Source organism: Polyodon spathula, chromosome 12 (assembly GCF_017654505.1).
Source record: "Polyodon spathula isolate WHYD16114869_AA chromosome 12, ASM1765450v1, whole genome shotgun sequence".
Classification (NCBI taxonomy): Eukaryota; Metazoa; Chordata; class Actinopteri; order Acipenseriformes; family Polyodontidae; genus Polyodon; species Polyodon spathula.
Genome location: NC_054545.1, coordinates 14,831,225 through 14,844,669, shown reverse-complemented (window position 1 = coordinate 14,844,669; position 13,445 = coordinate 14,831,225). Strand labels below are relative to the sequence as shown.

The following is a 13,445-nucleotide window of genomic DNA, read 5'->3' as shown; positions in this document are numbered from 1 at the left end:
TGTTCTTTAAGGTGTTTAAGGGTTTAATGGTGCTAACATGTCTGGATTTAAATTTACCTCAAGCAGGTTTATATCATCAATTCAATAACATTTTTCAATTTACCTAAATATAAATTATATATATATATATATATATATAATATATATAATATATATATATATATATAAATCCTGAAAATCAATGCAAAAAAATAGCTACATTTAGATTCTAAAATGAATCCAGAAGTGATAAAAAAAAAAAATAATAATCACAAATAATGCATTATGAAAAGTAAATTCATAATTCACACCACTAACTAAAACAGGTTTCACAATGATACTGACAGTAAAAACTTTGTTAGCATTCCCTGAGCATTTGAGCAGGTTTTTAACCCTAGACCTACATTTCACTTTCGTTGGGTTTTTAATAATTTCTACAAAAAGAAAATATAACATTTTTGTAAAATATAAAAAAAGGGTTTTATTAAAATTAAAGTAGTGTGAATGCCCGGGTTCTCTCTGTGCTATGTCCGTGCGTCCTCTTCATCCTCTTTCTGCATCTCCTCAATGAGTCGCTGTCTCTCCGCCGCCTGTCTCATCCTCATCATCACCACACTCTCGTAGTCCCTGGCCATGGACACAGAACCCTGCAGGGGGCAGCAAGGAGCACACGTGAGCGAAAAGCACACATTTCAACATGGTCAAGCTTTATCCACTCACTTCTACGAATTAACTGACCGTGTGGAAATTAGAATCAGGGATTCAGAACAGGGGGTCTGGTATTCTTTTTAGAAGCTCACAATGGTAACTAGCAGTACTAGGGGGAGGGGGAATTTGAGAATATGATCTCTCACAGGATGTCTGTTCAAGTGGTTGTAGTTAACAAAATAATTTGCATATTTTTTTTTTTTATTATGTTACACACTTACATTCAGCCTTACACAAGGGTCTGCAGTATGAAGTCAGCAGTTACTAGTACATTTATATGTAATGAAACATGAATTAAGCAGCCATTATGGACTGAACCTTTTCCAATAGCAGGCAAACAACAACATGCTTCCCTGACCGGCCTTTTCACCCACTTTAAACCACTCTGAACTTGACTGGGATGAGTTAAGACAGAGACGTCATCAAACCATAGACCTCAACACAATATTCAACAAACATTTGAACAAATATCGTTTGTTGTCAAGGACATGTGTGCTGCTGTATGTGAAAGGCAAGACATACACAATAGGGATGGGATGGTATAAAATTTGAACGTTATGATAACCGTTAAAGAAAATACCATGGTAACCTTAATATCACAGTATACGGTACGTCATGGAAGTTATCAAATAAAGGCTCAAAAGAAGAAAGACTAATGTAAATCACTTAAATTACCGTAATTCATAAAAATAAAACCAACAAAGCACACTTCCATTCATGGAATTATTTAAACATTTTGTATTTCGTATTTAACTTGGTATATTTCTTTTTTATAAATACAATCAGAATAATAATTCCAAAAAAACCCCCCAAAAAACCTCAAGTTGTACACTAAAGTTATACTACAACAGTATAAAAAAATATATATTTAAATACTAAAACGTGTTATTGGATTTACAATTATGACATTGCAAAGGGTAAGCTTCCAATGATTATTAAACATGTGGAGTTTGTTTAAAATAAAAATAAAAAACCACTTACCTAAGAAAATTGGAATACTGTTACAACTAGTTTAAACAAAACTATGTTGATAATAAGTAGGCTATCCTTTTGCAGTCGCAGGTCTGTGCTAGTTTTATTTGAGACATTGGTCATGTTCTTATAGCGCAGATTTCTGCAGTTCTGCACAGTGCTGGAGATGCGCTGTAGACGTCACTCAACAGTCAGAAATATGTACAGATTCTGCATAGCCCACCGCAGCTTTGAAAGGTTATTGCTGGAGGCTGGCTGCGGCTGTGAACCAAAGGGATGATGCAAAGATCACGAGTGACCCGTAAAGCAAATAACCACTAAAACTACTGCTGCCACCTTGTTAGCGGAGGCGAGCGGCATTGTATCATTATACAATATACAAGCCGTGAACAGCCTTGTCAACGGTATATTAAATAAATAAATCGATTATTAAAAAAAAAAAAAAACACCATAATGTAGTAAATCTGTGATAAGTGATGTATAATTTTACAATAAAGTTAATGTTTATCTATTACATTAAACTGACTGTTGATAATCCAGACAAATGTAAATATAGCACGTTGAAAATGTGTGCTACGCTGCAAGGTTTGGAGAAGGCTTTTCTCTAAAAGCTGCGTGTAACGTCAGAAAGACAGCAGCCAACAGCAGCCGGTGCAGCAAGCTCTGGGTAACAGAACGCAGCAATTGAAACATGTATTCTGTGTCGTTGACCGTTTCCTTCAAAATCATTATCAAAACACAGTATCAGTTCACAAAAGTATCTTCCTCAGACACTTTGCTAAGTCTGCAAGTGCCATCGCTTGATTTAGAAGAAGCGTGTTTGCAGCTGAAAAAATGAGTTAACCGGTGTATAAAGGAATGACAATAATTGCGGTTTAGAAATAAAGCAACAGTATTAATACCGTAATGTACCTAAACCGCGGTAAACCGAAAAACCGGTATACCGACCCATCCCTAATACACAATGCGTACACACCAGCTTTAGCGTGGCCGTTCTGTTGACACAGATACAATACAAATACATTTATAAGAGGAAGCTTCAAACTATGTTTTTTATAGGTTTTTATTTTAATGGTTTTCTTACTGAAATTTCTCAACTTTTTTGGTCTCTGCTTTGGTCTGTAAGCTTTTCAGCTCTCGTTTCCAGTCACAATCATACTTAACACAGGCCAGACCAACCAAACTATGTTAGTAAACGTAAACAAAGACACTTCGACTTACCTAGCCTGTGTTTCTGTCTATGTATGGCAATACGAACCACTAGTTAAGAAACGCTAAAGCGACTTGCTCTTTCAGAGAAAGTATAATTTCCTCTTGTGTATTAAAGATATAATCAGAATCCGTGTGTTACTTCTCCTTCTTTTAACATACACTATGGAAAAATATATACGAAAGAATATTCTATTTTCAGATTTATTTGGTCCTACTGGCTTACTGCTCAAGCTAAACTATTTCTTGTCTGCATATCCTCTATTGCTTTATAACTAATTTGACTATTTTTAAGCTTAACTTCTTTATCAGTATTTATTATAAAGTTCACATTTGATGATCTTGACTCACAGCCACTTCCGAGGGAGCCTGAGAAGTATAAGCTTACAAATGGATAAATATGCAGTTTTAAAACTGTATCAAACTCAATTAGGAATGAATAATAATAATAATAATAATAATAATAATAATAATAATAATAATAATAATAATAATAATATATTTTTAATTGTCAAATGAAATAGAATGAACTGTTTCATTTCAGTTATAGATGAGAACATATTTCTGGGCTTTTTTGTGAATAGGTTTTACTAGAAGGAAGTTAATTCAAATAGATCAAAACTGTCTAAATACACTCCCTGCTTAAACCATTAAATAGCTCAGATATCTCGGCCACAGCTAGATATTCTACATACTGTAGGTGTTAAAATGGCTCTACAGGTGGATTTAAAGTAGAAAGATTAGCTGTATGCTTTGTAGATCATCAGATAGCAGCTTAATCCCTATTCTAACTAATTTGACATGAGTACAAATCCCTCCACTTCTTTCCCAATGAAAAGCATGTGTATGGTGTCTGATCTCCCAAGGAGGAGACGGCAAGTCAGAAGTTGGGAACTATTCCCATGTGCAGGAATGGACACAAGTAAAACACATCCTTAAAAAAAAAAAAAAAAAAAAGCAAAGTAACCGATCACAGTTCTGCTTAACTTCCCATTTTAGCTGTCAAACATTAAAAAAAAAAAAAAAAAAAAAAAAGCCGCTATTGCTCTTTGTGTTCCAGCTGGCGCTGGTGGAAGGGTCTGTGTTGCCTCATGTTAATCTCCCTGGTAAAGAGCTGGAGATTTAGGAATCAGCAGAACACGACCGAGCTGGGGCTCAGAGTTCAAGTTCAATCCTCAACAAGCCCGCCGCTGCTTCTGGTACAGGCTGACTTACTCCGATACTTAAGTTTAATGGAGTATTGGAGTATTTTCTTTTACTTTTTCATCCTCCATTTCGGTTTGGTAATTTCCAAATTCATTGTCACTATTTTTGCTTAGAAAATAATCATTATTTTTTTAGCTGTCATTTTAAAGTTTCAGCCTCAAGAAGTGCTTAAAACGGCAAACCCACCCCTTCACCTCTCTGATTGGTTAAATGTAGTGTTAAGACATAACACAGCTGTCGTGTGTTTCCAAGTTTTTTTGTTTTTGTTTTTGTTTTAATCGCGCATGCAAGTGGTCTAGTCTGCTAGCAGCGCAATCAATCCTTAGCGTTAAAAGGCATAGTAGCATCTGCAAGCTCGGCGGATCAAGGTTGTTCAGCTGGGCGGCGACAGCCACTTCGCCGGGCGACCCACCCAGCTGAAACGACCTGGGAAGAAGCTGACACCCTAGTATCCTTCAAGAAGCTGCTTGATGAGATTCTGGAATCAATAAGCTACTAACAACCAAACGAGCAAGATGGGCCGCAGGTCCTCCTCTCGTTTGGAAACTTTCTTATGTTCTTAAGTTCTAACCCTGGTGGTAATGGCTATAGAGGGATCCCTGCCCTGTCTATGCTGATCTGGAGGCCACAGGGGTGGTCTCGACTGTCTTAGAATACTTAAATAAGGACTGGAGAATGGAAGCACAAATTGGCTTTGTTGAACAGGAGCCGCACAGGGAGTCACATGCCAGAGGAAAGTGTGTGCGTGCGTGTGTGTGTGTGTGTGTGTGTGCATTTGCATGTGTGCGGGAGGGTCAGCATCTGGAAGAGATAGAAGATTCAAAGCAAGAATGGAGTTGAAGCCACAAGAGTGTTGGAACAGGATTGGAAGAGCCTGGAAAAATAAGACTTCAAAAAGGACATTCTCATTCTCAGAACTGAAACAGACTTGAGTTGAGACTGGTGACAGGCTGAAGTATGGTCCTGTAGGTGCTACAGTTGCAACATAGAACTTCCAGATTTACCACGATTGTTTGTTTTATAGTTATAGACAGAGTTGGGGTCAATTTCAGTTTTTCAACTGTTTCATATTCCAATTTCATTTCTAATCCCAATTCCTATTCCAATCATTTTACAACAAAGGCTTTGTTGATCAAACAAATACTATATACAACTTAATGAACTTGTCAGGCAACCTGATAAAGCTTATGGCATAACCCCCAGTAAAGACTGTGCTGTAAAGCAGACTAGGAATTGGAATTCTATAAAAGGGAACTGGGACTGGAAATAGAATTGGAATTGAAAAAATGGAACTGACCCCAACTCTGATGAAACACATGTGAAACCCATTGTAATATACTAGAACCAATTGTCTATTACCTAAAGATCGTTACAGCACTCGCCACAGATTAAAGCAATCGCTGTGAAATTATTATTTTTACTGGACAACCCGCATAAGCAATCATGGAATGTGCACTGAAAGTGAAGCCAATATCTTCATCTTCCAAAAGACCACATCATCAAAGCCACATTACATCAGGTCAAAGGGTTAGATGAGAAAACTGAAAGAACATTCAGAAAAGTACATTTAAATAAAATAAATAATGAGAGCCAGAAAATGACAGAAGCTAAGCCTGTTCAGTTTTTACTTGTTTTTTTTTTAAGAATATAATTATTAAACACAATTTTGCCCAGTCAATATCAAGACTTCTGAAAATGACCACAAACCAATGTAATTTTCATTATTATGGCTTTACTTTAGTACTGGACAGCAGCACATACCGTATAGGCTGTGCTAAAGTAAGAAAATAAAGACAGTCCAGTGGACAATCTTATGCATAAACAGAAGCTTCTCTCTATCCTCGTCACATCTTTGCTCTACCCTGACCTCTGCTGGAGACAATTTGAACTGAACATAGCACTAACAACAAACAAACCTTAAACTTGTCTCACCAGTTTTCAAATACATTTTAGGCTATGTTGTACAACTCATTGCTTTTAATGTCTGATGCCTGACTTAGAATATATGTTATTATCACTAAGCTGTGGACATCGTCGAAGCGCTAAAAAATATTTTACAGTAAAGCAACAGCAGCTGCTGAAGTCCACACAATGCATTACACTAATACACACCATTACTCTATCAGGTTATTGCTAATAACCAATTACCAAAGCAAAGACTGCAGTGTTCTGATACAGGTGCCCAATAAATTCACATAACCCTAGACTGCCAACTATCCGTTCATCAAAGAGCTTGGCCCTGTGTCTGGAAGCTGTCCGCTCTGGGACATCTGATCATGTCTCAATGATCCTGCTGACCTTTCCATTGGGGTGAGGGGATGCATATCCCTGCTCAGAAATATTCCTCAGCCTGTCTGACATTATCAAGATCGGATCTTGGTTTGCCCTTCACCAAAGATGACATCTTATTTTCTTAATTTGAGCGGTCAGACAGGAGTGTAACTACAACACTCCCCAAATTAATTTATCCTATCATCACGCTTTTCCTTCCTTGGGCACATGACCGCCACGTCTACTGAGAGAGCCTATACACCACTGTTACTATTTTTAAGGTCTATAGCACATTAGACCTGCAAACTGCCTCCGACCAGCATGGTCCACTGGTATGATCAATCCTACTGCCACTTTAACAGTTTATATACAGAGAAAGAATAATGTTAATCTGTAACAGGAAATTATATTGTCACCTGGTCAAATTGGGTAGGCTGAGGAGAACAACTCTTAAAACCTATAAATATTATTAGACACCTCCAGGCTTCAAGTCCAACTACCTCTGCAGGTCAGTGAGTAAATGCCACCCATCTCAGTCTTCAACACACCGTATATTTGAGGTTCACTTGGTATATTTGAGGTTATTTCCCTAGTGTGGTTCATTTTCAATAGGATCAAAGTCTGATTGGCATCACAGATTTCAAAAGGACAAATATTTGCCATTCGACCAAGATCTCCCATAGGGTGCAAGTTCCAACCACTTTACCTAGCTACTTTATTACTCAAGTCAATGAATAAAGACTGTTGTTAGCCTACTTACAAAAGTCTGAAACAACTCAATCCCAGAAATAAATGCTGGTACAGTCACCACCTATTTAATTTAAATCAAGGGAATGGCAAACGCTATTTGCCCAATATAAACGTCTGCCCGCATTAAGCCTAGACGGTATAAGTGGTGCAGGGCTTTACGTTTAGATTTTTAACTACTGGCCCCTCGGGCCACTGAGATATTGTTTTTACTAGCCCAGATACAATTTTATCTGGCCTAATATATTTATATATTTTTTCACGATGGTTTTTATTTTCAGTATGTTTCTAACTGTGTATGGTAACCAAAGAGAGCCCACGTCTCAAAATAAATTAAACAAAGCCTTTCAATATATGTTGCTTCAGTCATTAAACATGTATATGGCAAGTGCTAAAAGAGGTACGGTAATCCAAACTTGGGTAACATTGAAATTAGAAAGGTAATTTAACGTTATGATGAAACTAAAGACTAAATGTTAAGCACAACAACGCAGTGACTATAAGAAAAGGCTTTGAGTTGGAAAGGAGTTGTTTTTTTTAACTCTGGACTGCAATTCAATGTAAAACATCTACTGTTGACTTTCTGTGAATGGATGGAGCAACGGCAACATTTGCACTGACCATTAAAAGTACAACCTGGGATCCTTGTTTTGAATTATTTACAGGTTTTTGAATAAACAAAGTAACTTGACTTAGATTCATGCTGAGTGATACCAGCGAGTCCTGGAAAGTTTGTGAATAGCATTTATGACCTGAACACATCGGATCCCAAATAAAAGTTCTACAATTCGTATCTGGGTATCCATCAGGACATCTTACTGTGAGACTGGATGTGATGTAAACAAAATGTTGAATTCACAACAAATAAAGCTACTGTTTGATCTGCAAGTCTGGGAAACTGACACCAAACAAGGCTAAACGTTTGGCGTCAGTTCTCTCTGTCACAATGAAGCCCCCACTCTAAATGTTTGTCTTCATTTTTTTTCAAAATTACATTCTTTATGATTTATTGATTTCAGCTCTTTCCTTTTGGCTTATTGGTTGCTTAGTTGTAGAAAACCCGATTTGTAAAAGATTTGCCGTGGGAACAAGAACCAACACAGCACTTCGGTACGCAGTCTCAGATTCTGACTGTACAACAAATATGACGCGCGGCGGTAAAGTTAGGATTAGTTCGTAGTTATGTTTAAAAAAAATGGTTTGTAAATTAATTTTATATATATATAAATATTATACTAGTTAAATGTAACCGACCCAGTCGGGCCTGTGGTTCTTCATAACCACCGGCCAAACTGCGTTCTCTACCGGCCCCGGGCCACCGGGCCATGGTTAATGTCGAACCCAGTGGTGGATATTGTAAATGTTTTGTGGAATTATTTTGTTAGCTATAATTACTTCAAGACCATGTTATTTATCCCTTTTTTGCAAATCGTTTTTTATTTGAGTAATTATACATACTCACATTACTCCACCAATAAGAAGCATCTAATGTGTTTCAGATGCAGTGAATATTATCCATATTGCAGAATCGTGCCTCTTCAAATTTTGTGTTGTGGTTTTGGGAATGTAATGGCAACACCCTAACATGGATTTTTCTTTTATTCTATTGCACGCAAGTACTTATACCTTGTAAAAAAAAAAAAAATAGGGCGCAAACTTCACAGTGGGTCCAATGAGACTAAATTCCATAGTCCATGGCATAGATACCATCATGGCAAAACAATTCTCAGAAAATAAAATTAACAAGTCGCCCAATTTGGAGATTAAGTAGTTATGCTCCTTAAGCTTTTCCCTTTCTTGTGGAACAAAACAGAAGAAAATGCTTTGTACACTCTCAATAAAGCACCCTGGCTTGTTGATTTACAGAAAGGTCTGATCACTGGACACAAGTTCATGCAAGTTACCACAGGCTGTTCTGGACCAAGAGAAAGCGTGTGATTGGGTCAAGTAGCAGCATCTCTTTAAAGAAACACAGGAAGCCACCACTTTCTAAGACATGCTTTTAAAATAAAATATAGAAAATTATGTCATTTAAGAAGTAAGGGAGTAGCCCTTCATACAATTCTATTTGGAAATTGTGGATAAACCTTATTTTCACAAGGGTCCAGAATGACAGCAAATATAGCTACAAGAAAGTAATGTTTTTTAATATGTAAAAAACAACATTGTACCAGGAGTGTGAAGAATAAACTGGGATCGCCTTTTGAAAATAATTTTAGAAATCACTTTGCGTTTCAACAAAAAGCAATTCAGAATCCACAGACTGCTCTCTGCATGATCCGCTCGTTTCAATTCACGGATATTGTCCACATTACCTAAAAGAAACCACGTTTTCCAGGACTGCCTACATTTTAAGCTGAAAGGCGCTCGAAACATGGAGCAAAAAGGTAAAACCAGGTTTTACATATAAAAAAAAGGAAAAAGCTTTTTCTAATACTGACAGACAAAGCCTCTTGCCAGGTAGATGACTTTAACTTCCATTAGCACTCACATCCTTGGCTTGGGACGCATTATTGACGTTACAGCCTCCATTATTGAATAAGTATACACTTAAATAACAGAACAAATCAATTGGGTTTCTACTAAACTGAAAGAAATATCGGTTTGGAAGTCATGCTTTCAGTTAGTGAAGCACTTCCTTGGTCAGTTCACCTGGAAGTGCAAGTGTAACATGACCTGAATAAAAAGGAATAGAAAATGAGTACTTTAACCTAAAGTAGAACCACGTATCATTTTTTTAACAGAAAATACACATTTGCTATAACTGAACATGTTAGATTAATGAAGCTAACAGAAGTGCAAAACAGGTCAGATTTATGGAATTACTTTGTTAGTTGGCTGCAACTCATCTGACCTATTAATCTGTTAAACTCATACAAGTCAGTAGTTACAGTGAAGGACGGTGCACACAAATAACAAACTGTGCTCCGTACCCTGTAAACAGAAGTACATTCCAGACTGTGTGGAGAATGACAGGAAGTGACTCTTCATCACAGGGTTATTACTAAAGAGGATTACTGGAGGCTATTCTGTGGTAGCTTCGTCTGGTAAAACCTGTAAACGTGTCATGTGCCTGACAGCAACCAGACTACAGGAGGTAGTTATTTAGATAGAAGACTACTGTCTTCTGCCATAGCATTGTCAACACGATTACATCACTCATCATGATAACTACGTTTTTAAAGTATAAGTCTTAAAACTATAGCTTTGGTGTTGCAAAGCAACTACATCAGTATGCAATTATGGCTTCTGCTGGGGCTAAGAAGCCCATATTATCTCTGCAGTCAAAACAAAAACATTTCAGTGCATTGCCTCATTCTTTCAGGATTGAATTCCTCACTTAAATACATGATCTCTGATAAAAACAACAACGAAGCGTATGTATTTTACACTTCACAGATAGACAACCACGTATCCAATGGCAATGAACCTTGTATTAACATTAGTTAGCATAAGTTATTGATATCAGAGTCTGGGGATGTAGGGGGCATCTATCTGTCCGCACATCTTTACATCACACTTACATTTTTGCCCATATCTGGAGAACTGCTTATCCATTGTCATGAAACTTAGTATTAACATTATTTAGTTTAAATTAGTGTCATGAAACTTGGTCATTCTTATTTTATTCTGTACATACTGTTGGTAAAAGTCATGGTCGCTTTTTCGTCATAACGATAGCTAGTGGGGGATGTGTGTTACCGTCATACCTGTTTTCAACAGGATAGCCTGGGTTAAGTTGTTGCGTATACCAGAAACGGTTATGATGAACATGTATGTTTATGCAAACCTAAAGCTAATGTGCTGGAGTTGATCATTATACTGATTCTGTTACCAAGAAAAATCCCAACATTTTTGGGTATTTTCCCCACCGAGAGCAAAAATAATAATACAAAAACATTATAATAATAATCCCTGACAAGATAAAAATATATGATCTGTTTTTCTTTATTAATCAGCAAGCATCAACAGAATTCCTTAATGATCAGTCATTCACACAAAGGCTCAGTTTTCCAGAAAAGACCCCAGTCATCACAATTGACTGTTCCGTGTGAAACACTTTAGACGTTTAAGCAAATCATTTTTCTAATAAAAAGTATCAGATTATGTTTAGCTTCTTGTGCTTGGTTCAAATTCCTCCCAGTCAGATGCAGATAATTGCACTCTGTTCTAGAATTCGTGTGTGTGCTGGAGGTAGAGGAATGACCCCTGTGTGCCAAACAGTCATTTCAACAGTAATATGTGCACACTGTGTAAGTATTTTGGGAAGTAAAATAAACATATTCAAGCAAAAAGCACATGCCAGAACACAACACTAATGTCAAGAGCAAATGATGAAAACTGAACATGCAAGTGTTCAAGGGTTATGGACTGATGCTGGGGACTGAGGTTTCTTTGTTATGGCAACCTGACATCACATCATAACATACAAAGAGCGAAAAAAATGACCATCAGATTGGTAGCATTAAAAGAATACCAGTCAACTTTTTACAAATATACAGGGTTGTTCCACATGCAAAACTGAAGCTTTCTTAGCAATTAAAAAATACAAGGAACTCTAAGGTAATAAACTCTATTTTAAAAATCTAAATGTAACAGACAGTCTGCCGTTACAGATTGTGACCCCTGTTAGCGAGGTACTAGTTACAGAACCGCTAATGCAGCTCACTGCTTTCTGTCACAATAAGAAGCTCATTACTTTGTTATAAACCTTACAGTTCGTCTTAGTCCACCTGGTTCCAAGTAGGGTGATCAAATAACAAAAAATTTGTTCGGTTTGTACTATTATTAATATCTTCTTCAGCGGTCACTACCTGTAGACCAGGTATTTTGCTTGCCTTCGGTTCGGGACACCTAACTTGTACTGTGGTCAATTATCTAGCTGGAAATGATTACTGTGTTGGACCTCAATGCTGAATAAAATTTCACCTAATTCTGCTGTAGTTCCATTACAAAGAATGACATTGCATGTGAATGAAAGCCCCAATCCATTAACTTAGGAACAGGAGATTACTTTTGAAAGTGTCACCCCCACACCACACTCAACAGCTCTCTGATTTATATGGAGGGGGGAAACTGGACAGAACCTCTTGAAATCAGGGTTTTGGAAATCCAGATGTTGGCTCGCAGCTGGCCTCCTAAAAAACCTGGAGCAGGCAGTTGAACTTTGGCCACTGCACCTTCCACTCTAATGTAGCCAGGGCTTTCGGATAATGGAAGTGCTGCAATTTCACTGGTGAGCGTGGGCTTCCTCCTTCCTTACAGAGATACACATCTCATGAGTTTTAATATCCTCTTCTATAGCGCAGCTCTAGTTTTATTGCTAGCTTGAGTTTCTCTACCTCCTCCGAGGAGCCTGCTGAGATTATAAATATTTTGCAATGAGAATGCAAATACCACACAAATGGATCAACTACTGCATTTATCATTTATATGTAGAAAGACTAAAAACTTAAAGTTCCTTGAAAACTTTTGTCAAATAATTTGACCAGTTTATTTGAGTTTTTCAAGTCCTATTTGCACTCTTCAAGGATGGAACTTGTGAGAAATCCTGGGAAAGCGATCACTTATAAAATGTGCAGTTTGGTTGTAGGGACCATCCGTCATGATAACTGGGTGTGGCAGTGGCTTGGGCACAGTAATATAAATGTGTGTTGCATAGATGAAGCACCCACTTTAGCAGCCATTGTTTGACAGCTGGGATGTGGTGGAATGTGGCTGCTGGTCAATTGAACGCAATACTGTCTGGAGTATGAGCTTTATTTCTCCATCCCGGCACGCACACAGGCACACACACCACTATACATTCACACACCACACTTTCAAATGAGTGCCTCTCATGATGAATTAACATGCCGTGTGGATTAAATATGAATTAGTGTGGAAAATTCAATATACTAAGGAACTCCATGTACCACGCTTGTATTGTGAGATCATGACAAAACCCTATATAACATATACTGTTAACTTTTTTTTGCGCACCTGTAAAAAGCAAATACATAGGTTTACAAATAGATTAAAAAATAACCAAAAGCCAGCATTCCCTTTCTGGAATTCATAACCAGAACAAAAAAATAACTGTACTGTTTAATATTCTACAACTATAAAAACTGTAGTATTGCATGGGAGGATTGAAAATAAATACATTTTATGTTTCATAAAAACTGCCATGCACAACTTAATTGAAAGGGACAATGACATTTTAACAGCTAAAAAGCTCCCCATGTTGTAGCTTTGAGCAGCCCCTGCAAGCACGTACCAGTAAACTGAAGGTAAGTCACTTTGAAAATTTGTTTAGGAACATCAAATGTCCTTACATTTATGTGAGTAATTTCCAAAAAAAGATCCTTTCA

At 37.2% G+C, this 13,445-nt stretch overlaps 1 protein-coding gene across 1 annotated transcript in view; it reads right to left on the bottom strand.

The window, feature by feature from the left end:
• Window positions 1–212: 212 nt before the first annotated feature.
• Window positions 213–13,445, bottom strand: part of LOC121324615 (dnaJ homolog subfamily C member 17-like) — a 79,059-nt gene continuing 65,826 nt past the window's right edge. Inside the window, exon 11 of the mRNA XM_041266697.1 lies at window positions 213–626. Within this exon, the coding sequence (XP_041122631.1) occupies window positions 504–626 (123 nt within the window). The 3' untranslated portion in view covers window positions 213–503. The remainder of the gene's footprint in view (window positions 627–13,445) is intronic.